Source organism: Eulemur rufifrons, chromosome 23 (genome assembly GCF_041146395.1).
Source record: "Eulemur rufifrons isolate Redbay chromosome 23, OSU_ERuf_1, whole genome shotgun sequence".
NCBI classification, from domain to species: Eukaryota; Metazoa; Chordata; class Mammalia; order Primates; family Lemuridae; genus Eulemur; species Eulemur rufifrons.
The window spans coordinates 13000696-13028198 of record NC_091005.1 but is presented as its reverse complement, the minus strand read 5'-3'; the positions used below and the strand labels follow the sequence as shown (position 1 = coordinate 13028198).

Below are 27503 nucleotides of genomic sequence, written 5' to 3'. Positions count from 1 at the left end.
GCTTATGTTCTGAGGTGAGGATGAGGAAGCCGGGAACATGCGTTATTTGGCATGAGCTAAGCATGTAATAATCCTTGCCCAGTCAAGATCCAAACCATATCCAGCAAAGAAAGAAACAAACTGAGGAAAGACACAGATTCTCCCAGCATAATCCTTTCATCTGGGGCTACTCAAAGAACAGTCCACAGCCCAGACTGTTACTGATCTGCAGCCAGAAAAGTACCGAAGTTTCTAAGTGTTTAGAAGTTTTTCTACCAATTTGACATTGCCATACATCTAAATGCAGATTCACCTCATTGAACAGAGTATAGGACAAGAGATTCACAAGGCCTGAATATTAAAAAATATATGAAAATAAAACAACAACAACAAAAGGAATGGTTCTCCAAATAGTTCTGAGAAGCACTGTTTTCCAACTCCTTGGGTCAGTCTCCTTGGCTGGTGCTGAAATGGAGTTTGGAATGAAATTCAATGGCAGCGGCTGGTTTATAACTTAGCAGGGAAGCTCCAAATTCCAACATCTCTTAGCGCGTCCCTACAAACCAAACAGCAGAGAACTCTTACAGGGTTGTCACCCTTGCTAGTGTCCTCAAGGACCACCTCTGCAAAGTGTCTCTGGAGCGCCGTGACTGGGCGTGGGGCTAGGGGAGATGGCAAATTTGAAAGGTCCAGAAAACACCCCTCCTCAATTAATTCTGCTCTGAGGCAGGAAACAGGGCAGCCAACGACTGCGGGAGAAAAGGGATGGTGTGAAACGGCTGAGCTGAGGTAAGTCGGCAGTCCAAACACAACGCCCTCCGTTATGTAAGAAACCACAGCGGCGTGCCGGCTGCCAAGGCCCAATAATGTGCCTCTGTGTGTGTGGGACTGAGGGAGCTGCAGCCACTGGGACACGCTTGCAGTTTATCTAAGCCATGTGCACACAGTCGGCTCATTCATAAGGAGCGTTCGGTCCCCAAAGCGGGCTCAGTGCTGAGAAAAACCAGATATAGGGCCAGCTGACCAAAGTGGCCGTGTTTCCCGATGCCCGCAGCCTGGACACTATCTCACTGTGTCACCCGAGCCTTCCTGGCACCCCTCTTTTCATAGACACTTGCAACCTGAAAACTCCATACCCTTCTAGTTGGCTTCTTACATGCTAAGTAAATTAGAAGCCACAGAAAGCAGGAGGGCTCAGAGACGGGGAGAGAGTTAAGGGATGAGGAGAATTGTGTTTGGACTTGGGCAGCCCGAGTTTCGGTAATCGTAAGTCCTGAAAACACACAGACGTGTGTGATCTTTTATGACCGGAGTCTCATTTGCTGCCAGTTTCAAAACAAGAATGTGGCAACCTGAAAAACAGACCCACGGGACCCCCAAAGAGAACCTGCCCCCGCAGCTCAGTAAAGGAGACGGAAGGAGTCGAGAAGATAAAGTTGCAAAGACAGAGAGTCGGCTGGAGGCCTCAGAAAGCAATCTAGATTGGCTCGGAAATGCTCCGCAAGGAGCCATGCTCCGGGCATCCGCTGGCGTGCGAGGGTCAAACAGGGAAGAGCATTCCGACCCACATGAGACGCGTATTTGAACCCAGAGCCAGTCAACCCAGTGAATGATGCCATTAGGCTCAACTTTGTCCTTGGGAAGAAAACGCAATATTCCCGTCAAAGTGGTGCTTTCTTCCAGGCATCAAAAAAGCAGAAAACATTCATCCAAGTTGAGGAAAGAAGAGGAAGAAAAAAAATATGGCATGTAAACGTGCTCATGTGTTCACTACAAACATGTCTTGGGGGCTGACCTCTGCCAGGCTCCCTGCCATCTTGGCATGTAGAGCCCAGCAGGGCAGAGAGACACGAAACAAGCATTAGCAGGTGTGAGAAGAGCTACGGTGGAAGTACATGCAATGGTTTAACCTTGTCTACAAGGGATCAGGGAAGGAATCCCAGGGGAATTACTGATTAAGCTGAGACTGGAATGTGCACAGGAATGAACGGACAAAACAGCAAGGAAGGCTGCAGAAAGAGTGACCACCATGGGGGAGAGTCCTAAATCTGGAGAGAGGGTGGTGTATTCGCTGAACCAAATAAAGTCAGTCATTATGGCTGGAGCTTACAGAGCAACGCAGAGAGAGGCTTCCACAGGCTTGAGGGGTTGGTGGGGTCATATCATGTGGGGCTTTTTAGGCCTTACTGAGGATTTGGGAATTTGTCCCCAAAGACAGTAAGAAGCCACTGCAGCCTTCTAAGTGGTGAAAGGTCACGCTCAGAATTTTATTTAAAGACATTAAAATAGTTTGGGGAAGGGCAAGAACAGTCACTTGAGTGACAGATCACAGTAATTTGGTCTGGAATATTGCAAAAGCAAGCAGCAAAGTGGGCAGATTTGAGAGTTATTTAAGACATGGAATCATCCTTTCATTTAACTATTTCCTGGAGTCCCACTACGTGCCTGGTCCTGGGCATACAGGACCAAGAAGAAAGGCACACTCCCTGCCTGTATAGCACTTCAGTATGCTGGAGGAGGCAGCCACTCAATAAATCATTATTGAAATGACACTTGTGATAAATGCTAAGAAGGAGAAGTATGAGAAGCTGAGAGAGCACAACCTGGAGGGCCAAGGGCAGGGCGTGATGACTGGATGATGTCAGGGAGAGGTGAAAAATACATGGCCAGATGTCACCTGGGTGGACGATGGTGCCACTATCAGAAGGGAGACCAGATCCTAGCCTGGACGGGGTGGGTAAGCTGATACATTCCATTTCAGACAGGTTGGGTTAAGACCCCCAGGTGGAGCCGTTCAGGCAGTGGGTCAGGAGAGGAATGGGCTTAAGATACAGATATGGGAGTTGGCATCACATCCCAGAGAAAGGCAAGGGAACGGATGCATTGACCCGGGTGGGGGGCGGGGGGGGGAGGGGAGAATTGGAGTGACCGGAGCCAGCAATGGAAACAGTCTAAGTGCAAAGACCATTCCTTGTTAAGCACCGCATTTGCCATGCCCAGCCCTGGACCTGACATCTCTTGAACGGTAACGAGTGTTTTGTTTAATGAAAGGATGAATTATGTAAAATCTCTAATATATAACCTGAGCACTAGTAGATGCTTAGTTGAGATGCTGCATTTATGTATCCTCCTGAAAGACAACGGCATTCTGCAAATTCAAGCGGGTGCATTTCCTAGGTGACAGCACTTGATTCCCTCTGCCACAACACACCCCCTGCTGGTATCGGAATTAGAATGACAGATTTCATTCTCTCATGGGTCCCCTGACTCTGGAAGCCAAGATACCAACGGTAAATTAATAACCCGCCTTGCCTGGGTCGCCCAAACTCGTAAATTAACTGGGGTGGGGACGGCAGGCCTATGAACTGGAAGGGTCACTTGCAGATGTTGTGCCTTCTCTGGCTTCGATCAGCCAACTGCAGACCTGCTGCCCTCACTGTTACACACTCAGTGGTGCTGGTTGACCCCCAGGCCCTGCGACGGCCCAGGAAGTGCCAGAGTACGCCCAGTCGTCTTAGCGATGGGCACCCGGAAGCCCGTGTGGGCTGGAGAACGAATCTCCAATTGCCTGCTCTGGACTGTCACATACATTAAAGCAGGAGCCACCTCCCCAGACCCACACATGGGCCCCGTCACGCTCTGAATGCTCCATGCAGAAGATGCTGTTCAAACTCTACCTCGGAAAAGTATTCCGGCCTCTGGCAGGACGAGGGAGGAGAATCGCCTTCCCTGGGCCGCCCAATCTGCCAGACTTAGAATAAAGAGCGTTTTCAGAGCCTGGAGTTTTCCAGCTGCCTGGAAACAGGAAGTGCCCAATCCCCAAGAACAGTAACCCTCACACACGCCCTACATAAAGACATGTTGAGCCATTAGCCCTAATTGCCTGTGACTGACACAGGAGTGAAGCCGGCCTTCCAGGCATTTGCTCAGCGGAAAGAAAACAAACGGCTCACAGGGGACTCGGGAGGGCGGCCATTTTCTCTCCTTTCTGCCAAAATGATTCCACTCTGCTCCCCCCAAATTATAACATACAGATTTGAAATTATAAACCAAACAAAGGTCTTTCGAGCATTCCTTACCACAGATGAAAGAGAAAAAGAAATCTCCGTGGGGAGTAGCTGGATACAAGCAAATGGTTAGTAGTCTTTTCACAAAATCAAAAACCTCCCAGAAACACTTTTCGGAGCTGCCTCTCAAGACCACTAATTCTCTCCAGATTTGAGTTATGAAGAATTATTTGCAATAATTTTCAATTGTTCAGCAGACTGAGTCATGAGTTACGTAGCGTGCCAACTGCTGGGGATATAGTATGTATGTGGTAAAAATCACATATGCCCTCAGATTTAGGATTTTTGTTTCAACAACTGGGTTTTTGAAAGTGGCTTGAGAACAATACAGTACATTGTACATCATCAACAGGCCTTATGTGCTTCCCTCTCCTTCATGAATTATAATGGGTCAGAGGACACATGCACCACCAGGCCCACATTAGCCAATCGCTGGTGACAGGAGCGATGGGGACTTGGGTTTCCTCCGTACCACACAGCTACCCAGACGGCGGGGCTGGCCCTGGCCATGATCAGTGGCTGCTGAGATAAGATGCGTGTCCCAGTTCAGAAGCAATGGTCTGCCTCTACTGCTCCTTCACGGCCACTACAAAAGTACCACTCACCAGGCGTGACGCCCACCGTTCGGTGAGTGCTTCATGTTCCCATCTAAGTTGAGTCCCTCAACTCCCTGGAGAGAGATGCATGATTATCTCCACCTCGTGGAGGGGCAGTCCCTTGGCCAAGGTCATATGGAGGGGGTGTGTGGATTCAGACCCAGAGCTATGTGATTCCCAGCTCCACTCACTATGGAGCCAAACTTGAACTTCCCTTTGGCTGACGAGGGCCATCTTCTTATCATCCAAGGTCTTTGCCATCAGATTTAATTCTGAACTAAGGGATGGCAAGAAAACTTGCAGCCCACGTTAACATCCGCCCCGGCTATGGGAATAACATACAGCACCATTCAGAGCCTAAAGCCCAAGTCCTCCACACGCTAATAAGACAAAATTAAAGAGAGAAAAGCTGTTTCCTAGGCAAGATCCAGGCAATCATCTTCCAGCGATTCAGAAAGACAAAATGAGCTCCTTGTTCCCTAAGAGCCACACTCTTGGAGTCAAGCTGCTTATTTCAAGTCACAGTATAAGGTGGCATTGATTCTGCCCCAGGTGACTGAGATTCTTTTTAAGATTTATGCAGAACAAGCAGTTCTTCCACACCTCCCTTGCTTCTGTGCGCTGCAGCCTCCCCAGAGACCACCGGCCACTAGGTAATAAATAACCACGTTGTTTCTGCCCTGGTGAAGAAGCCTCGGTCTTTCGGGAGGAAAGAGCTATTAGGAGACAGAAGGCTACTCACCCAGTAGGCAGAGCATCGGGGGCCTGGGCAGCCGCTGGGAGCTGCTGGGTGCCCGAAGTGCTGGGTTCCTCTCCTTCAGCCGGTGTGGCCGGAGCAGGGAGAGACGTCGTGTTGGGGTTCGGGGTCACGCTCAAGGCTGCGGCAGATAGGGATGTCACGCCAACAACAGAAGTTTCTTCAGCATCAGCGACTGCTGTGGGTTCATCGTTCACTGAAGATGCACAAATCATACTTTAAAGTTCAACTAAGAATGAGAATCTTGTTCATACTTATGACGCTTTTCATTTAATGTGCTAACACAGTGTCTACAATGTTACCCTACCTGTATCGGGCAACAGCAAAAAGTTTTACAAAACATAACTTTGGAAATTACAGCAAGTTAATAGTGCCTGTACAAAAAAAAAAAAAAAAACTTCAGGGGATGAATCTGAAATAAATATATTTAATACTACCTGTTTTATATAACTTTATCAGGTCTTTCTAACATACTATGGTTACATTCATTGCAATAAAATAGCAGGAAAGAAGAACGTAACGGGAAAGTATTGGTGTTAAATGGAGCAAGGCCAAGTTTATAGGGTCACACCCTTTTCTTTAAATTTACCACCTGTCTGCTAGACACCTGTCTGCACCTTCCTTCAAAAACCTCCATACACCGTAAGAGACAGAAAACTTACAATAATGTGCTTGTTCCTTTAAAGACTTGAGCTCAGAGTAGGAAGCAAGGATTAATACTCTAGATGAAAAAGAAGGAGCTCAAAAGCTAAGGGACTTGTCTCTGAGATAACAATAGACAGAGAAACAGAAGTGAAATAAGCTAGTCCCCAAGTCTCCTTATTTCCCCATTTCTTCACTTCTTTGATGATCACTTATGGCCACAAGGACCCCAAGTCATTGCAAAATCCTCTAACTCAAAAAAGGATCAAACAAGTTTCAAAGGACTGTGATTCTTTGAAAATGTATAAGCCATATGCAGAGAATTTTCCACATATGTGACTGCATATGTGCACATTTACATTAGAATTTCATAGGAAAGCTCCTTAGTCACCATTTAGCCTCAGCTGCTTCTTAATTCAAAATTTCTTTTTGTAGTTTCCCTAACAAATGGCTATCCTGATTCTTCTCGAACACTTCTTCCGACAGGGAGCTCACTACAGAATCATCTTGCTGGTGAACAGATGAACTTGCCAGAAAGTTTCTTCTTATCCTAAGCGGAATTCCACAGGCTGGCCTGAGTCCCCCACCACTATCCCCAAAGCAATTCAAAGTAAGTATTTGGCCACTGTTTCTCATTAGTCTTCTCCTTTCCAGTAAAAAGGCCTACTATGTCTTAAATGTTTCTAGGCCATCCCTTTCCTTACCACCTGGCTGCCCTTTTCTACGTATCTTCTTCTACTGCCTCTCCTACATGACAATATCAGGATCTGAATGTAGTAAATCAGATACTACCAGACCAGCAGAATCAGATCAGCAATTTAAATGATACCAGTGGACATTTGCAGAACAGTGGTACGTGCCAGGCAAGGTGCAAAGCACTTTGCATTATCTCATTTAAGCCTCACACAAACTTCTCAAGTTGTATCTGACACCACAAGGTACAACCGGTATCTCCCATTTTACAGTTGAGGAAACTAAGGCTTGGAAAGGCTGAAAAAAAAAACAAAAACTGCCAAGGTGCTAGAGCATCGAATTCCCACCCTGCTGTCTGGCTCCAGAGCTTACACCCCTCACTCACTCTACTTCTCTCTCTCTGCACATCCTCTAATTCAACCCAACGTTATAAAAACTCTGAGTAACCACGGGATCCTATTGGCTCACAGGAGATTGGTGGTCCGCTGAAAACAATATTTCTTCATAAGATGAGCTGGATAGCCAGCTTGATCTTAACAAATGGGCATGAGCCTGAGACTTGAAACTGGCTACGATTTATTCACCGGCTTTCTCCCCATTATGTGAAATACTGTCTGGCATACAGGCTAAGTAAGTTGTTTAATAAATGACTAAATCTTGTGCAATTAATGTTTCCCCAACAGAAACGCATGCCTTTATATTTATATTCCCATGCGATCTCAGCTGAGCTAGTAAAACACAACAGATGGCGATTCTTTCTATTCAAATCTATAAATTTTTACTCAATTCCAATTTTTTGAAAATATCATGACTTTTTGCAGAGATAGATGGATTTATTCTAAAAATTTATAAGGATAACTGAAATATGCAAGAATAGCTGTGAAAATTCTAAAGAAGAGTCCTATATGTACATATAGGAGGAATTTGTTCTTTAAAGTGTTAAAACATACTGTAAAGCTACAACAATTAAACAAGAAAGTTCAGAAGTAGATTTAAATAATTAAATAATTCATTTGAAGGTTGTAAAATCGTAATATCCTAATTCTATCATGCCCTCCTTGCTTATTGGCTGGAATACTTCCATCAAGAGAAACTTCCTCTTATCAACCATTTGGCTACCCTGAGATTCAGTCTGGGAAGGAAAATAAGGAGAAATGCTTGATTCTTTCCCTTTGCCAGTTTTCAGAATAATGAGTTGACTTCCTTGTATCCTCTAAAAATAAAGATTTTTTTGTTTAAAAATCCTTATGAGGTACTGGATTTAAGCATATTTAAAATATTTCAATCCACTGCGATAATGTTCTTATTGATACTAAAATGGTCCCCATCCTTGGCTAGACTTAGTTGGGGGAGGTGAGGGGCACAGAGCTCTTCAAGTGGGCTTCAAGTACTATGGAAAACTTCAAAGATAATTATTAAATGGGAAAGTGCAGAACAATGTACATAATGTGCTATCATTTGTGCATGTGTGTCTGTACATGTACACACGTGTGTTTTCAAAGAATATACACACATACCCTTGTATATTCAAAAAACATCTTTGGAAGAATCACAAGAAAGACAACAGTGGCTGCCTCTAGGGAAGAACTGGAAGGCTGGCAGAGTAGGTAAAAGGCATTCTTTATGCTATTTAACCTTTTATACATTTAAAGTTTTAATAACATACATGTACTATTATTTAAAATAATTACGATGAAATTGCTGAGCGGGAAAAGAACAAAAGCAGAACCCTACGGCATGCCGATGGAGAATTCCCTCCCACCGACACCATTTGGATCTGAGTGTTCACGCGGCTGCAGATACAGTTAGAAGGGTTCCCACCGGGACTGCAGATGTCCACGGGGCTATCCAGGAGCCTCTGACTGACCAGAGTAGCTCAGCCATTTAAGAGTTCGTGCTGTACCTGGAGTTCAGATTCGGCAACAGAGAAATATGAAAGCCAGATGTCCTAGCATTGGCGAGCTTTCTGTGTCCACGCTTATACTCTTCTGCTTTCAGAGTGGGTATGTATGTCTGTGTGTATACACGATCGTGAGAGCTTGAAAGAACCTCAGGGGGAAATCCACCCCATCACAGCTTATAGTTACAAAAAATTAAGTTCCGACAACTAGTTGCTGGCCCATGGTCACCCTGGTAAACCAGTGACAGGGCACCTCACTCAAGCATCACAGGGCTTCACATAGAGAGAAAAACTGGACTGTCAAAGACAAGGGGTTACAATTTCATCATGCCTTAGAGAACTACTGTTATTTTACATTTTAAGTTTACAGCCAATGTCCTCTAACTTTTAATCCTATTTACTTGATATATACACCTTATCTCCCCAAAAAGGCTGCACCCTTCTTGAGAGCAAGGGCACTCACTGTTCACTACTTCCACTTTCCAACTCCTATGTTCTTGCTCTGTCTCCTTGCTCACATCAGCCCTTTCCCCAGATGTCCTCCCCACCTCTGCAGAGCGAGCGTCCACCTTCGTGGACCCCAAAGCACCCGTGGTCTCGGCTACTCAGCCACACAGCCCCTGTGACATCTGCTGTGTTGTACTTAGCTGAGGTCCGTTTTCAACTTTTTTCCCTGGAGGAGATTACAAGGTGGAGGCCTTATCTTACATTTCTTTACACTGTTCATAGTGCTTAGCAAAATGGCATTTGAGAAATATTTGTTCAATAAATACTTGCTCAAAAGCCTAATAATCTAGCAAAAGAAAGATATTTGAAATAAAACCACTCAGTATTTGTGTAACAATATCATTTGGAAAACAGGTTCTTTAAAACAAAAAAATTTTACTTCAGAATAATTTTGGATATACAGAAAAGTTGAAAAGACGGTAGGCCCTTCACCAAGTTTCTCCTAATATTACTATCTTACACAACCATGGCACATTTGTCAAAGCTAAAAAAAAATTAATTAGTACATTACTTTAACTAAACCCCAGACTTTTTTTGGATTTCACCAGCTTTTCCATTAATGCTCTTTTTCTGTTCCAAGATCCAATCTAGGATCCCTCATTGCCTTTAGTAAGTTCACTTTTATTAGCTCATTTATCCTCCCCATGGCCTTATGAGCAAGATACTATTATTCCCATTTCACTGAAGACAAAACTGAGGCTCACGGAGGAACCACTCAAGAGAGGCCATGCAGTCAGCAAGTAGCGAACCAGTACTCAAGCCCAGAACACGGTGAGCTAAAATAGGGGGAGAGGAAGATGAAGATGGCACAGATGGCTTCCTGTACAGGATTTAAATCGGGGGCTTTCCTTCCCATGCACGTAACATGGTAAGATGCACAGGCTCTGGTTCCTGCAACTGTGGGTACTTCACAAGGTTCCCTCTGTGATGTTGGTTAAACATTCCGACTTTATGAATCTCATATTCATGCAGGACTGAGACATAATCTAGTCGCAGCGAAAAAAAAGATCAGGAATTGGAAATACTTTTTCTTAATCCTAGACATGCTGCCAGCTTTCTGTGTGTGCCAAGATGCTTAGTAGGTGTGTGTGGTGTGACACAAGCTTGTGGCGTACACTCAGGTCTTTGCAGCCTCTACACTCAGGCACGTAGAAGGCCTCGCCAACAACAGAAGCTTTTTCTACTAAAGGTCAGCTCATAACATACAATCCACAGTCGGTATCTCTCACCCACGGAACACAAGCAACTACACTGCCTCCAGAGCAACTAGAACTAGAAAAAGACTTTATAATTAGCGTGCAATGGGATGAGTGAGGCTTACATAAAGAAAAGGTTAAAACATGGGAAAAAAGGAGAGAAACTTAAAAATGGACAAAGTCATACCGTGTTACCTGATTGACGGGAAGGTTCGATCCTTCCCCGGTTAATATATAGATTAACGCAATTCCCACTTACATTCCATCATGCTTCTAAGAATTCAAAAATTTTCATAAATTTGAAAATTTAGTATCTATTTAAGAGTATCACAGAGAAAAGTAATAAGGTAGAACTAGCTCTTCTAGACATTGAAAAAATACTATAACACATCAATAATCAAAATCACATGGGACTTAAAACAAGAAACAAATTCTTACTATATACAAAAATGTGGTAAGTGAAAAACACTAAGTAAAATCACAGTGAAAAAAGAAACTGTTTACCTAATGTCTCTGTAATAACAGGATCTCAATGTAGGAAAAAATTAGCTTAGATCTAGCTCTCATTTTATATCCATATGCCTATTTATAATAATATGTCATATACAAATATATATATTTATAGTGATATTATATATTATAGTGATACATATATCACTATAAATTCCAAGGGGATTTTTTTTTAACATAACATCATAGGGAAAAATAATAAAAGAAAACAGAAAAAAAGATTTACCTCATTTACAGACAAAAAAACTTTTTCACTTATTGAAGCAAAACGTGAAATTACACACATTTTAAAAATGCTCAGGCACAATTATTTTTAAATTTTTTAACTCCTTTTCTACAGAAGTCACAGAAGTAAAATAAAATAGAAAACAGTGATATAGGGGAATCTATAATCATAGTATAACAGATAAAACTTGTACCTAGACACTTCACATTCATTAGGATGGTAGGATGGCTACTGTCCCAAAAAAAAACAGTGAAAATACTAAGCGTCAGCAATGACATGGAGAAACTGGAAGTTTCATGCATTGCTGCTGGGAATGTGAAAAGATACAGCCACTGTGGAAAAACAGTATGGAGGTTCCTCAAAAAGTTAAACATAGAATTTATGATCCAGCAATTCCACTCCTAGGTATACAACCAGAAGAACTGAAAGCTTGGACTCAAACAGGTATTTGTACACTGATGTCCACAGTAACATTATTCACAAGATAGCCAAAAGGTGGAGACAACCCAAATGCCCATGAATGGAGGAACGGATAAACAAAATTTGGTATATACATACAATGGAATGTGATTCAGCCTCAAAAATGAAGGAAATTCTGATACCTGCTACAACATGCATGAATCTTGAAAGCATTATGTCAAGTGAAATAAGCCAGACACAAGGTATAACTCATTCTACTTTTATGAGGTACCTAAACTAGACAAATTCAGAGACAAAAAGTAGAATAGAGGTTACCGGGGACTACGGGCAAGAGGGGAATGTTATCGTTCAATGGGTATAGAGTTTCAGTTTGGGATGATGAAAAAGTTCTGGAAATAGGTAGTAGTAGTGATAGTTGCACAATTGTGATTGTACTTAATGCCACTGAATTATACACTTTCAATGATTTGAATGGTAAATTTCATGCTATGTATATTTTATCACAATTTTTAAAAATTGTACCTAGAATATACTAAGAGCTTATATAAATCTCTAAAACAAACTTCTGCCAGTTGCAGTGGCTCACACCTATAATCCTAGCACTCTGGGAGGCCGAGGCAGGAGGATTTGCTTGAGGTCAGGGGTTCAAGACCAGCCTGAGCAAGAGCAAGACCCCATCTCTACTAGAAACAGAAAAATATAGCTGGGCATGGTAGCAAGGACCTGTAGGCCCAGCTACTTGAGCCCAGGAGTTAGAGGTTGCTGTGAGCTAGGCTGATGCCACTACACTCTAGCCTGGGCAACAGAGCGAGACTCTGTCTCAAACATAAAATAAAATAAACCTCTAAATCTCTAAAAGACAAACAATCAAACATTATAAAAAGAGACACAGGAGGAAAGAATCAGTTAAGCAACCACTAACTGAGAAAACGCAATGAGGTCAAACCATGAGGTGGTACTTAATACTGTTAGCAAAAATCATAAACCAATACACATAAGGTTGCAGAAAAAAATAGACCTCATATACCACTTTATGAAAATTTTACACTGTTTTGGACATACGATTGATCCTCTTGGAAGGCAATCTGGTAATATATATTAGATCGCATTTTTTAAAATTCACATATCCTTTCATTCAAACATTTCACTCAAGAAGAAACAAAGCTGTGTGCAAAGATGTGTACAGTAGGATTTTGTTTTACAATAAGGAAATACACAAGAATTTAGAAAATGGTTAATGAATTATGGCATATTAATTGTGAAAGAGTATGAGGTCACTTTTAAAAAAATATTTAATAATCAAGAAGAGTACATAGATACATGGAACCATGTATAAAAAAACTAACCAAGTGAAAAAAATCACACATTCATGCTGCTTAATTATATCTACATGAAATTATTCCTAATGATAAAAGCTATGGGCCAGGCATCATGCCAAGCGCTGTGTGGTTTTATATACAGGCATACCTTGTTTTATCACACTTTGTTTTATTTATCAAGTCTATCAGTGCCATTTTTCAAAAACCAGGTGCTCACTTCATGTCTTTGTGTCACGTTTTGGTAATTCCCACCATATTTCAAACTTTTTCATTATTACTATAACATATCTATTACAGTGATCTGTGCCTATTGATCTTCGATGTTACTAATACTATTGTAATTATTTGGGGCCCAAATAAAATGGCAAATTTAATCAATAAACGTGCACCTTGTGCCTACGTCACCAACCAGCTGTTTCCTATCTCTCCCTCTCCTCTGGCTTCCTGGTTCCCTGAGACACAAAATACTGAAATTAGGTCAATTAATAACCGTACAATGGCCTCAAAGTTTTGAAGGGAAAGGACGAGTCATAAATCAAAAGCTAGAAATGATTAAGCTTAGTGAGGAAAGCATGCTGAAAGCTAAGACAGGCTGAAAGCTGGGCCTCTTGCGCCAAACAGTTAGCCAAGCTGTGAATGCAAAGGAAAAGTTCTTGAAGGAAATTAAAAGTGCTACTCCAGTGAACACACAAATGATAAGAAAGCATAACAGCCCTACTGCCAATAGGGAAAAAGTCTGAGTGGTCTGGATAGCAGATCAAACCAGCCACAACATTCCCTTAAGGTCAAAGCCTAGTCCAGAACAAGGCCCTGACTCCCTTTAATACTATGAAGGCTCAGAGAGATGAGGCAGCTGCAGAAGAAAAGCTGGACGCTAACAGAGGTTGGTTCATGAGGTTTAAGGAAAGAAGCCATCTATATAACATAAAAATACAAAGCGAAGCAGGAAGTGCTGATGGAGAAGCTCTAGCAAGTTATCCAGAAGATCCAGCTAACATCACAGATGAAGGTGGCTACAAACTAAACAACAGATTTCCATGTAGACAAAACAGCCTTCTATTGGAAGAAGACACCATATAGGACTTTCACAGCTAGAGAGGAAAAGTCACTGCCTGGTTTCAAGGCTTCAAGGAACAGGCTGAATCTCTTTTTAGGGACTACTACCGCTGGTGACTTTATGTTGAAGCCAATGGTCATTTATCATTCCAAAAATCCTAGGGCCCTTAAGAAGTATGCTAAATCTAGTCAGTCGGTGCTCTATAAATGGAACAACAAAGCCTGGATGATAGTCTATCTGTTTGCAGCATGATTTACTGAATATTTTTAATGGAGACCTACTGCTCAGAAAAAAAGACTTCTTTCGAAATACTACTGCTCATTCACAATGTACCTGGTCACCTTGAGCTCTGATGGAGATGTATAAGGAGATTAATGTTGTTTTCATGCCTGCTGATACAACATTCATTCTGCAGATCATGGGTCAGGAGTCATTTCGATTTTCAGGTCTTATGATTTAAGAAATACATTCCTTGGCCAGGCACAGTGGCTCACGCCTGTAATCTTAGAACTCTGGGAGGCCAAGGTGGGAAGATCGCTTGAGGTCAGGAGTTCAAGATCATCCTAAGCAAAAGCAAGACCCCATCTCTACTAAAAATAGAAAAATTAGCTGGCCATCATGGCAAACACCTATAATCCCAGCTACTTGGGAGGCTAAGGCAGGAGGATCACTTGAGTCCAGGAGTTTGAGGTTGCAGTGAGCTATGATGATGCCACGACACTCACCCAGGCAACAAAGCGAGACTCTGTCTCAAAAAAAAGAAAAGAGAAAAGAAAGAAAAAGAAAAAGAAAAAGATCCCATAAGGTTATAGCTGCTAGACAGAGAGACTGCTCTTATGGATCTGGTCAAAGTCCACTGAAAACCTTCTGAAAGCAATTACCATTCTAGATGCCATTAAGGACATTTGTGATTCATACGTGGAGGTCAACATGTCAACACGAACAGGAGTTTGGGAGAAGTCGATTCTGACCCTCATGGATGACTTTGAGGGGTTTAAGACTTGAGTAGATGATGTCACTGCAGAAGTGGTGGGAACAGCAAGAAAGCCAGAAACGGAAATGCAGCCTGAAGGCGGGACCGAATTATTTCAATCTCATGATAAAACTTGAAGAGTTGAATAGTTTGCTCATCTTAGGGATGAGCAAAAAAAGTAGCTTCTTGACACAGAACCTACTTCTGGTGAAGACACTGTAAACATTGTTGAAATGACAATAAAGGATTTAGAGTATTACATAAACTTAGTGGATAAAGCAGCAGCAGGATTTGAGAAGGATTAACTCCGATTCTGAGTTGTTCTACTGTGTGTAAAATGCTATCAAACAGCACCACACACCACAGAGAAATCTTTTGTGAAAGGAAGAGTTGACTGATGCAGCTAACTTCACTGTCGTCTTATTTTAAGAAATTGCCACAGCCGCCCCAGCCTTCAGAAACCACCACCCTGGTCGGTCAGCAGCCACCAAGACTGTGGCAAGATCCTCCAGCTGCAAAAAGAGTAGGACTAACTGAAGGCTCAGATGGTCACCGGCATTTTTTTTTTTTTTTTTAGCAATGAAGTATTTTTAATTAAGGTATGTATATTGTTTTTTAGACAAAATGCTATTGCACTCTCAAAAGACTGCAGTATAGTATAAACATAACTTTTATATGTACTGAGAAACCAAAAAATCCATGAGACTTGCTTTATTGTGATATTTTCACTTTATTGCAGTGGTCTGGAACTGAACCCACAATATCTCCGAGGTCTGCCTGTAATTTAATCCTTATAACAATTTATGAGATATATATGCTCTTGCCCTAATTTTATAAATGAGAAAGCGAAGGCCCAGCGATCACTGGGCCTTATACACATACTATACATCAGCAGTCAGGACCTGACCGCAGCCAGCCAGCGCGACTCCTGACTGATGTGCGTGGAAATTACATTTAGAGGAGGAGTAAGAGATGCAACTGCTTTTTAGTAGGGGGGTGGGGAGTGGATGGGTAAAGTTTTCCATAAAAAATTAGAAAGTAAATCATTCGACACAAGTCTCAATGAAGTGCTATGCCATTAGTCTATTTCTCGATTCCACCACTTCTAAAACTTAGAAATATAATATTTATACAGACAGGCTGCCATTCACTCTCATTTTATAAAAATGGATACTTTACAGTTGAGACAACACACACACACACAAAAAAAAAACCACCTGGAACTCGGCTCCAGTTTTGCCCCAGATTTCTTTTTCATGCATTAACTGCAGCATGCAGCCAAAAAACCTTGCTAAATAAATCTTGTGTGTCTGTGAAAACTCTTCCAAGGCTCACCACCGCTGCCGCCCGGGAACCGCTCCTCACGGTTCTCACAGCAGCACACTGAGGGATGAAGATGGCCTCCTTCACACCCGCAACCCCCTCCTGGGCCTGCACTGCCACAGACGGAAGCTTCTGCCTGCTCCCGGCAGTCAAAATGGCGCCTTTCTGTACCCTTTGCATAGACATTCTAGAACCTATACAGTCCAGGCTGCCTGTGAGGGACCATCACGGCAGAAAGGGGAGAGACAGAAGCCAAGGCCTTAGTGTTTTAGTGGGCACAAATCCCTCAAATACAACTATGCCCCTCCCCAGACGGGTCTTAAGAAGAGTTTGGGCATTCAGATATACCACCATAAAACACTTCCAAGGCAGTCTGCGGTCAAAGACCCCTGGCTTCCTGAAGACCCGGGTGGCACCTGCCTCGTCTGCTGGAGTAGAATGTTCCTGGAGATACGGATAAGCAAAGGTAACTCAAAACAAAGATACGGGAAATACACATCTGTTTAAATGGCCAACGAGAGTGACTTGAAGACCATCACCATACAAAGTCGATTTACCCAGAGGTTTTTAAGACTAGCAGAGATGGCTGAGGAAAACCACTATCACAATAACGTATACCCCTGGAAGAAGAAAGTGGTTAGTAGGTTGGCAACGGCATCTGGGAAACAACTGGTTCAAAAAGCCACTTTCCCTCCCTACTGGTAAATGCTGGCCCTCCTCCATGAGCGACTTATTGTTCAAACAGAGAAGTGTGTTTCCTGGTGCTCACAGAGCTGCACGTGGTTCTCTATAACATAGCTCATGGCCACCACCTCATCGTCTCCTACAGACACACGGGAAGGCCAGGCCAAGCTACCACTGGATGTTCTAGTATATGTACATGGAGGTTGGCACAGGAGCACCAAGCAGCTGCTAGGACTACTCACCTACAGCTCCTCCTTGTCCCCAAGGCTGGCAAGCTCATTAGTTAATTCAATTCCTTCAGGCAGGTCCCAAATTCCACGCAGGAAGTCAGGACACCGTGCTCACAGATAGCCTTGCGGGACACAGGCTGCTCTACCCTGTGGTCCACTGCAGACAACATGGTAACCAGGCAACATCAGCTACCAGAGGGACTCTGAAGTCCCCATATGGCGCTGCCAGAGAACTGAAACTTATTACGAAGTAACCCAAATAGATTTCTTTCACTCAATAAGGTTGTCACACAGCAGTCAGTTAACAAGGCCCTGACAACGCTATATGAAGAACTACTGTTCCAGGTCTCTTATCCCTCACAGCACACCTCTGCCATTACAAGCATCTACAAAACCATCTCAGTATCACTTACCAATTCAAACACCTGCATTCTCCTACCTACGGTTTATGAAAGCAAATGTCCACGTCTCTCAGAAACTGCCCCAAGTTAAGACAAATTATCAAACTACCAGGAGTAACTAAAGATTTGACAGTCTTTGAGAAGTTCAGAAAAATGAATACGTCCTTTTTTTTTCCATTTTCATTTCTGACACTGTCCCGATAAGCCAGAGAGAGAGCCGGACAAAAAATGATTTGTTTTGAAATAGGGCCTTCCCATCCCACTTACAAGGAGGGAGAGTCAAGTGCAGAGAAGTTCTGTGAGGCTGTGGACAGGACTCTCTCCTCGCAATTGAGACCCTCACTGGCACGTTCCCTAGTGGTGATTTGGCTTCGCCCCCTGGTCAGCATCCCAACCCATTCAGCCACGCTGCCGCCTCCTCCAACTCAGCTCTTGGCAACAAGACTTAGCCCTCTTCTCCCCTAGTCTGATGATTTCATCAAGTTAAGGAAATAAAAAATGCGTCCTGTATAAATAAGATATCCTCCCCCACATGAAATCCAATGTTGATAAGAAATGGAGAGAAAAACAACACTTTTTAATTTAATTCTGAGCAAGAGTGCAGTAATGTGGAGCTTGACCTTCGCTCTACAGAATAAGCCAGAGACAGAAGAAGATGGGTCAATGGCAAGACTGATGGATTCAAATCCACTTGAGTCTTGGAGCCTTCTCTCGCCCACTCTTTATTCTGGCAGGGTAGACAGAGCCCCAAGTCCACGTTAGAACAGGGCAGCGCCCACTGCCTCAGTGCAGGCTGGCGTGCTGTGCCACCACTCACCTGTGCCATTGGCCAAGCCACTGTGGCTTGAGTTCTTGCTGGGCTGGCGGTGACGGTTCCTAGCGCCGGGGCTTTGCTCGCCGGTTGCTGTGGTTGTTCTGGCTGAACCACCTGAATGTCTGTGCGTCCTGGGGGTTCAAAGCAGAAAGCAGACAGACATAAGTTACTGTGAAAAAGACAGACTTGTTTCCTACCTAAGTCACCGTATTCCCTCTCTCGCTCTTTATTGGAAACAAGGCCATTAACAGCCCCTCTAGTTTTTGACTTTATAGAAGCCGGTTCCAAGCAGAGAGACCCAGGGAAGCTTCCTTCCCGGTGAAAGCTCAGAAGACAACTTTGTGCAAACTTTTCCACTTGAAGTAAACAAATCCGGAGTGAATTGCCCCTACATCTGAAACAACTGGCAAAATATCCTGTGACCACCACATTATTTTTATTGGGCTCCAATGTTAGAAATAAACAAGAATCACTGGACAGGCGACAGATGAAATATTTCTCCCATTAAGCAAAAAGAGCCCAAAACGCATCCAAATCAATTTTCTCTATAGCTACAAAGACGACTCTCTTGGGAACAGAAGTCAAGGGGCATTAAACAATTTTAGTCCGTGCACATACTGACGTGTTTTAACTAGAAAAGATGACTCGACAGTCCACCCAAGTAAATGAGAACAATGCAGAAATGGAGCTAAACTACAAAGAAAACGGTAGGATCTAGCAGCAGAAAAACCTATCCGACATCTTCAGAGAACACAAGGCAACAAGGCAACTTGTGTTCTCAAGTTCCTTGTGTAGCCTGACTTTGTTCACTCAGTGAACATGTCTAAGCCTCCCTGCCCTTCGGTTCAGCTGTTTCTGTTTCACCAAAGGAGATTATTCTACTACTTAGTAATTACATACTACTTTGCAACAGTCAGATGGTTTAAATACCAACCATTCCGTGAAGAAAAGACTGACTCTCCCCCGGCAAAGAAACAGAGGCCCAGGGACAATTTACACCACGTGACATGGAGCAGTAAGGTTACTCTCAACAAGAGTAATGATGACCGTGGAGGTACGCAGTATTCACTGAGCTGTAACGTTATGTTCCAGGCACCATGTGTGCTATGCACTTCACATATATTTTCTCATTTAACATGGGAACCCTAAAGGTACCTTACTACTATTATCCCCATTTTACAGCTAAGAAAACAGACACAGAGAAGTTCTATAGGAAATAAGCAGGAAGAAAGATTCAAATCTAGGCAGTTTAATGTTAAGAGCCCATGCATTCTGGCTGGAGGGTGAGGTAGGAAGCCTGGACTTACGCTGAATTTCTCTTGGGCTATTTTTTCACCAGTCACTTGGCCAATGGCGAGATTAAAACCTATAACAGAAAGTTCCTGATGGCAGGACCTACACCCACTAAAACGTCCACACTGGTCAGAGTTTCTAGCCCAGTGTGTTGGCACAAGCCTACCACAAAATCAACGGGAGGTTTCTAGAAAGAAACGGGTTTTTCTGACAAGATGGACATAAACTAAAATGTTAACAGTGATTATCTTTGGATGTTGGGAACATGGATGCTCTTTTGTGCTCTTCTAGATTTTTCTTGTGTCCTTTCGAGTGAGGGAAAAATAAATAAAATTTTTTTTAAAAGAAAAAAAAGTTTTTCTCGAGCCAGAAATTTAAAAAAAGAAAGAAAGAAAGAAAAAAGCAGAAAGCTAGCAAACTCCAGAGTCCTTCATACCTAAAGACTGCGTGGCAGTTAAAAATGGAGCAAGGGTACGACTGAGCTGTGGAAATAAAGATTCAATTTGGACTCTCTTTTTCCATCTTATTTTTCCCTGAGCTAATTTCATAAATCAAAAGCTGTCAACCACACCTCAGTCAAAGCAAAATATTTCAAAGTCCCCACTTCATGGGAAGAAATGTTAGTATTAAGCATTTTACCACAACTCCTCATCGAAAGCAGAAAGAGCACAAACGAGTTCCAAAGAGACAGGCAGTCTTCAGCAAACTGGTGGCTGTGTGTATGTGCATGTACGTGGTGAGGGCAGAGAGCTTGCGAGAGAGAAAATTGGTTAATAGAAGGTTTACTTCGGCCAAGAATCCCCTTTGGAAGACAAAAAGCCGCTCTGATTTGGGACTTAGAGCCCCCAGGAGAGGGCTGTACCCCTCAAGGAGCAGCAGGCCGCGTGGGCAGCACAGAAAATGCAACGTCAACCCCGCCAGGCACACGGGCTGTGACAAGCCCATGATTACTTCCAGCCCCTGGGTTCCTTGTCCCTCTGCACAGCAGCTGGGCATGACAACAGGGTGGGTCCCCTCACTCTCCTGGCCCCTCCCTCCCTTCCCCGAAAGGCCATGCGGCTGGCGTTGAGAGAGAGACTTTCAGAAATGTTTAACCACTAATGATAGCAGCTGACCCTGAATGACAGGCTGGAGCAGGGCTGGGATTAGCCCGTAAACCAGGGGCAGCTGGGACCACTTTGCGTGAATTGCCGCCTCCCTGCCCGTGGCCAACCCGCCCCCCAACACACATACCACACATACCCCAGACTCTCCCCTTGCCCTGAATCTGGAGTTCCCAGTTCTTTGCTCTTGTATTACCTTGGAAATAAGACACTCAGGAGGAAGGGAAGGCCTCAACATCTGAGGGAAATATCCTCCGCCGTTTCCTCTCTTGGAGAACTCACTCAACCCTTAAAAGTCAGGATCGTGTAGTGATTAAAAGCTGGCCCGGAGGCTGAAACCACACATCACTGGCCAAAATAGCACCAGCACGAATGCGGGCTGATGGAGTGAGCTGAGCCGGACCCCGCCACAGACAGCCCGGCTCAGCTCTGTCCAGGACTTCAGCCTTGGCCTGATCCCACCAGGGGGCACCATTTGGGGGGCACCACTTGGGGGACAGGGAGGAGTTATGCAGACCCTGGGGCAGTCAGAAGGGGACTGAATGGTTGTGCCAGTCGGACCAAACTCCACGCACGGTTTCAAGTCACCTCACTACCTAAATTCAGCTCTCCTTACAGCCTGCCCTTCTCGGAAAGCCAGTATGTCCTTCCCCAAGTCCCTCTCTCAGGAACTGAGGCATCCCTAAGGAAAGCCACTCAAGGCCAGGGCCCATGGTCCTCGGAGCGGTTCTGATGCAGATGAGGTCCCTAGAAAAGGGCTCTTGGCGGTCCCTTGGTATTTAAGCTTCGACATTCACAGCACTGGCCTCTGTCCTCAGCCGCACCCTGACGGCCAGAGACTTGGGTGCCTCGGGATATCTTGCCTCGTCTTTCACACAGGCCACTCAAGCATTGTTTTCTGAGCGCCAGGCCCTGTTCTAGGGCTGGCAACAAGAGTCCCTGACCTCAGGGAGCAAACGCCTTAGTGGAAATGCAGTGATTTCTAATTCTGCTCAGATACAAATTTCCATCATACTACACAATGCTCGTATGTGGGAGCCACTCAGCTAGTGCGTGAGCCTAGTTGACAACATGGCAGTGTCCCCTCGGCACAGCATGCTGACCATTATCATATAAGCACTAGTTCCATGAGGAGTAATTAAACAAAAAATAATTTTGTTTCTTTGGTTAAAAAAAGGGAGCCTTGGCTGGGTGCAGGATCCTAGCTTTGGCAGGCCGAGGTGAGAGGATCACTTGAGGCCAGGAGTTCAAGACCAGCATGGGCAACACAATGAGACCCCCCATCTCTAAAACAAAAATTTTTTTTAATTAGCTAGGCATGGTTTCTTGTGCCTGTAGTCCCAGCTACTCGGGAAAAGCTGAGGCAGGAGGATCACTGAAGCCCGGGAGTTTGGGTTGCAGTGAGCTATGATTACATCACTTCACTCTAGCCTAAGTGACAGAGCAAGACTCTGTCTAAAAAAGAAAAAAAGGAACTCTTGTTTTACAACTATAGGGATCTACTTAATACCACTAAACTGTGCACTCAGAAATGGTTAAGATGGTAAATTTTGTTATGTGCTTTTAAGCACAATTAAAATTTTAAAAAGAAAGAAGGAAAGAAAGACAAGGAAGCCAAGCCTAGCACTGGTAACATAAGTGAAAACAAAGTGAAGTTTCCAAAAATGGAACAGCTCTCAAGCCAGAAAATAAAATTTTTTGCTAAATTAAAAAGTAGAATTCACAATTTGGTGGAGGCTCAGAATTTAAGATTGATAAGTCTATCATATACTTTATTTAAAAATTGATTATTTATTTATGTATTTCTTTATTTTTGAGACAGAGTCTTACTCTGTCGCCCTGGCTAGAGTGCAATGACATCATCGTACCTCACTGCAACCTCAAACTCCTGGGCTCAAGTGATCCTCCTGCCTCAGACTCCCAAATAGCTGGGATTATAGGTGCATGCCTCAACACCCATCTAGTTTTTCTATTTTTAGTCGAGACAAGGTCTTGCTCTTGCTCAGGCTGGTCTTGAACTCCTGACCTCAAGCAATCCTTTCACCTCGGCCTCCCAGAGTGCTAAGATTACAGGCTTGAGCCACTGTGCCCGGCCTAAAAAGTGATTTTAAAAAGCAGTTTATTCCTACAACTCAACAACAGCAAGAACAACAACAACAAAAAAAAACCACCTGATTTAAAAAGGAACAAAGGACTTGAATAGATATTTCTCCAGAGATGACACATGAATGGCCACCAAGCACATGAAAAGACACTTAGCATCACTACTCATGAGTGAAATGAAAATCAGAACTACAATGAAATATCCTCTCACATCCATTAGGATGGCCACTATCAAAGGAACAGAAAATAACAAGTGTTGGCGAGGATGTGGAGGAATTGGAACCCTTGCGCGCTGCTGGTGGGACTGTAATATGGTGCAGCTGCTGAGGGAAACGGTATGGTAGTTCCTCAAAAAATTAAAAATAGAATCACCCTATGATCTAGTCATTCCACCTCTGGGTACGTACCCAGGTGAATTAAAAAAGCAGGGTGTCTCGCAGAGATATTAGCACACCAATGTTCATAGCTGCAATGTTCCCAATAGCCAAGAGGTGGAAGCAACCCACCATCAACAGATGAGTAAAGAAAATGTGGTATATAGACACAATAGAATATTATCAAACCTTAAAAAGGAAGGAAATTTTGACACATGCTACGACATGGATAAACCTTGAGGACATTATGCTAAGTGAAATAAGCCAGTCACATAAGGACAAGTGCTGTACAATTCCACTTAATATGGTGTCTGGAGTGGTCAAACTCACAGAGTCTGCAAGGGGCTGGGGAGAGGGGGAAATGGGAAAGAAATTTATAGGTGAACAAAAATATCTAATAAAATGTGAAACTTTTTTTAAAAAGTATTTTGTGACTTTATCAAAATTTAAAACTCCTTCCAAAGACACTGTCAAAAAAAAGAAAAATTCTCATCATACAAAGATCAATAAAAAAATGAAAAAGACATTCCATAGACTGAGAAATATGTATTTGATAAAGGATTTATATGCAGACTATATAAAGAACTCCCAAAACTCAACAATCAAAAAATAATCCACTATTTTAAATATAATCCAAAGATCTGAACAGGCAACTTCACCAAAGATCATCTACAGATGGCAAAGAAGCACCAAAAAAAGATGCTCAACAACATTAGTTCTTGGGGAAATGCAAATTAAAACCACAATGAGATACCATTACATACTTATTAGAACAGACCAAGTTTTTAAAAACTGACAATAACAAGTGCTGGAGAGGATACAAAGTGACTGGAAGTCTCCCATATGTTGCTGGAGGGAATGTAACATAGTTCATGCACTTTAGAAAACAGTTTGGCAGTTTCTTAATAAGTTAAACATGCACTTAGCATACAAACCAACAATCCTACCCCTAGGTATTTATTTACCCATGAGACATGAAAATACATGTTTACACAAAAACTTAAAAGCAAGTGTTCATGATGACTATATTCATAATTACCAAAAACTATAAACAACCCAAAGTCTTTCAACTGGTGACTGAATAGACAAACTGTGGTATGTCCATACAGTGGAATACTCTTCAACACATAAAAGGAACAAACTACCTATACGTGGCAGCAACACAGATGAACCACAAATGCATTATGCTAAGTAAAAGCCTCAAAAAGCTATACAGCTTATCACCCATTTTTGTGACATTCAGGAAGAGGCAAAACTTAGGGAACGAAAATAAATCAGTGTTTGCCAGTGGCGAGGGGTAGAAGGAGGGGTTGACTACAAAGGGGCACAGGGAACTTTTTGGGGTGATGAAACTTTCTAGATCTGGCTTATGACAGTGATTACCTGGCTGTATGCTCCTATCAAAACTTATAGAACTACATGCTAGAAAGGATAGATCTTACTATTCATAAATTGTACCTCAACAGATTTAATAATTTGAAAAAGCAATTTGTGGAGAAAAAAGAAAAGTGAGCAAAGGTTTTCGAAGGCAAGTAATTTATGGTGAGAGGATCTGCTCAAAACAACATAAAACAAGAAGCTTGATGGGAATGTGATTTAGGTAAAATGCCCAGACCCTACAAACATTTCTGTACTGAAGAACGTGGAGATTCTTTAAAACTCAGGGACACAATCCTTCCAAGTGTTAAGAATCCATGGCTGGCTGGATACCAGGTGCCAAGCGTGCTTTTCTCTCTTGGCAAAAGAAATCCAGAATATGAAAGGGAGGTTCACTGACCCCAGATTCAGGCCCGTTGGTATTCAAGTTCAGCAAAAGAGAAGTTTCAGAGTGTAACAACTGATTTGGGGTCTTCTTCCAGTGGATATAAAGCAAACACAGAAGTTAAAATTGCCTGATACACCTAAAGCTCATCTTACTTTCCAATCTAGGGAATCGATACTTGCCTGGGGTTTCTGGAACCTAGAGGGCTCCTGTGCTCAAACCTTGTCCGTCCCTCCTCTGCGTGCTCTTAACTGGTCACTGTCTTTTAATAGCAGCATGGAAAAAAAAATGAGTGGAGCTGGGCCAGGTTCCAGCAAGACAGAACCAGCAAGACACAGGCACTTAAAATAGAAGCATGGAAAAGAAACGGGAAGCAGTGATGGGAAACAATTGGTCTCCACTATTCGGAGAGGCGTCGATAGAGCAAACCTGCTCCCACCTACACCCTCCTCAGTTCTTCCTCCACACTCAAATGTGGGCTAAGAAAAAAATAGAGAGGGGGGTTAAGGAGAGAACAGAGAAAGGCTTAATTAGAGTTAAAATGGGCCCATTCTAGCCATCGGGAGGGTAATTTATGACTCCATTCCACACCCTACCTTGAAGCCGCCAGCCTCCCAAATGACAGGAAAGGTAAAAATAAAACTGCTGCCAACTCCATTCTAAATTACAGAAAGAAAAATGATTTTTTTTTTTTTTTTTTTGCTCGTCCTGGAGTAACGAGCAATCCTCTCCACGGGTGGCAGATTCGACTACGAAATTCATCTTAAGAGAGAATGTACAATAAGCTGTGGCTCATCTCATCTACTTCCAGGTTGGATGTTGGGTTTAATTGGAAAGAAAGCGCAAACAGCCGCCCAAACTTGAAAGAGAACTCAAGTCCAGAGGGGAAGTGTTCGTCTGCTCAGTCAGTGGCTTCGGGCTCCTTGAATAGAGATGGCAGCACGTGGTTGGTCCTAGAACCTGACATCACCTGAACCTGAATTGCAAGGCCATGGGATGCTCTCACAGCTCAGGAGACAAGCATTGCCGGCCATCGGCCTCCACTAACACACAGGAGGGATCTGGAGCGCCAGCGTGCACAGGTGGACCAGAAAAGTGTGCTCACTTTTTTCCCACTGGTATCAAAGCATGTTTGAACCCGGCCACTCACTGCCTCCCTGGGCCGCAGGAGCCCTGAAAGGACCACGCAGGACCTTGAAGGAACTGGGGACTGTGGTGTCTCGGAGCATTATTTCCAAGTGTTCTGACATGACAAATCACAAACGCAGGACTTCAGCAGGACTGAGGTGAGCTCCAAAAAGAATGCGTTCAATGGACATTCCTCAGGATCTCTCTCTCAGCTCCTACTGAAGAAAATTCAGACCCTCTGCTCATCTCCTTGCCTGGCGTACACTTCCAGGACTCTTCGTCGCCTAGGTGGCTCCTAAGCCAAATCTCGGTCTAAATGTCCCTCGTCTCCCAGGCTACCGTAAATTCCCTTTCATTCTCTCATGACATCTAATCATTCCCTTTATGGCCCTGCTATTTGTAATTATATATTTTTTATATGTTTATTTGTTTAGTGTCTGTCTTTAATCAGGTCCATGAGGGCAGGGCCCATGTCTGTTTTGTGTACATTTGTATTCCCAGACCCTAGCATGTCCCTGGCCCCAAAATATCAATGAAGGAAAGACGCAAGCTGTCAGGTTCCAAAGCACTCTTGGGGCTGGAATCTCTAGTACTTTGCACGTTCTTTCCAATCCAGTACTCATCACCTCCCCCACTGCTTTAAAGAAAGGAACCCAAGCCAAAGGATGGGATCCACGGTGCACCAGGTATCAGGCACTGTCAGAGCTACTGTCTTCCAGAAAGCCTGGCCCTAAATAGCATGTGAAATCAGCCTCTAATATCAGGGTCCAGAAATAAAAATCATTTCATTAGACTCATATTGTGCCCACACACACACACACACACACACACGTACTAAAATTGCAATGCTATCTCCAAGTCCAAATTTTATTTGGCACGTTTTTGTTTTGTTTTGTTCTAGCTGTAATGTTCAAGCACATTCCAACACCAACAGGAAAAGACTAGGCAAGTGATTAAACATGGGGATTGAGAGAGAGAGAGACGTTCTATGGTAGGCAGAATTTCTAAAATGACCCTGTCCCAAAGATACCCCACTCTAATGCCTGAAGCCTGTGACTATGATGAGACTTCTACACCCTGGTTATGTCACGTGGCACAGATGACCTTAAGAAAGGGTGATGGTTCAGGTGGGCCTCACCTAATTATGTCATCTCAAAGCAGGGCGCTTTCTCCTGCAGGTGGCAGAAGAGAAAGCCAGAGAGATTCCGAACACTGGAGATCCGGACACACTCTTCCTGGCTTGCAGGTGGAGGGGGCCACGTGAGAAGGAAGGCAGGTGGGCTCAAAGAGCTGAGAGAGGCTCCAGTTGATGGTCAGCAAGGAAATGAGGACCCCAGTCCTACAACTGCAAGTAACCGCATTCAGTTAACGACCTGAATGAGCTTTAAAACGAATTCTTCTGTAGAATCTCCAGATACGAATGCAGCCCTGCCAACGCCTTTCATT

General features: G+C 43.5%; 1 protein-coding gene across 1 annotated transcript in view; it reads right to left on the bottom strand.

Annotated features, from left to right (window-relative positions):
* Nucleotides 1-27503, bottom strand: part of WWP2 (WW domain containing E3 ubiquitin protein ligase 2) — a 120271-nt gene that overhangs the window by 31873 nt on the left and 60895 nt on the right. The window contains exons 7-8 of the mRNA XM_069456663.1: nucleotides 18298-18425; nucleotides 5385-5595 (exon numbers count right to left, since the gene is read on the bottom strand). Coding sequence (XP_069312764.1) covers nucleotides 5385-5595; nucleotides 18298-18425 — 339 coding nt within the window. The remainder of the gene's footprint in view (nucleotides 1-5384; nucleotides 5596-18297; nucleotides 18426-27503) is intronic.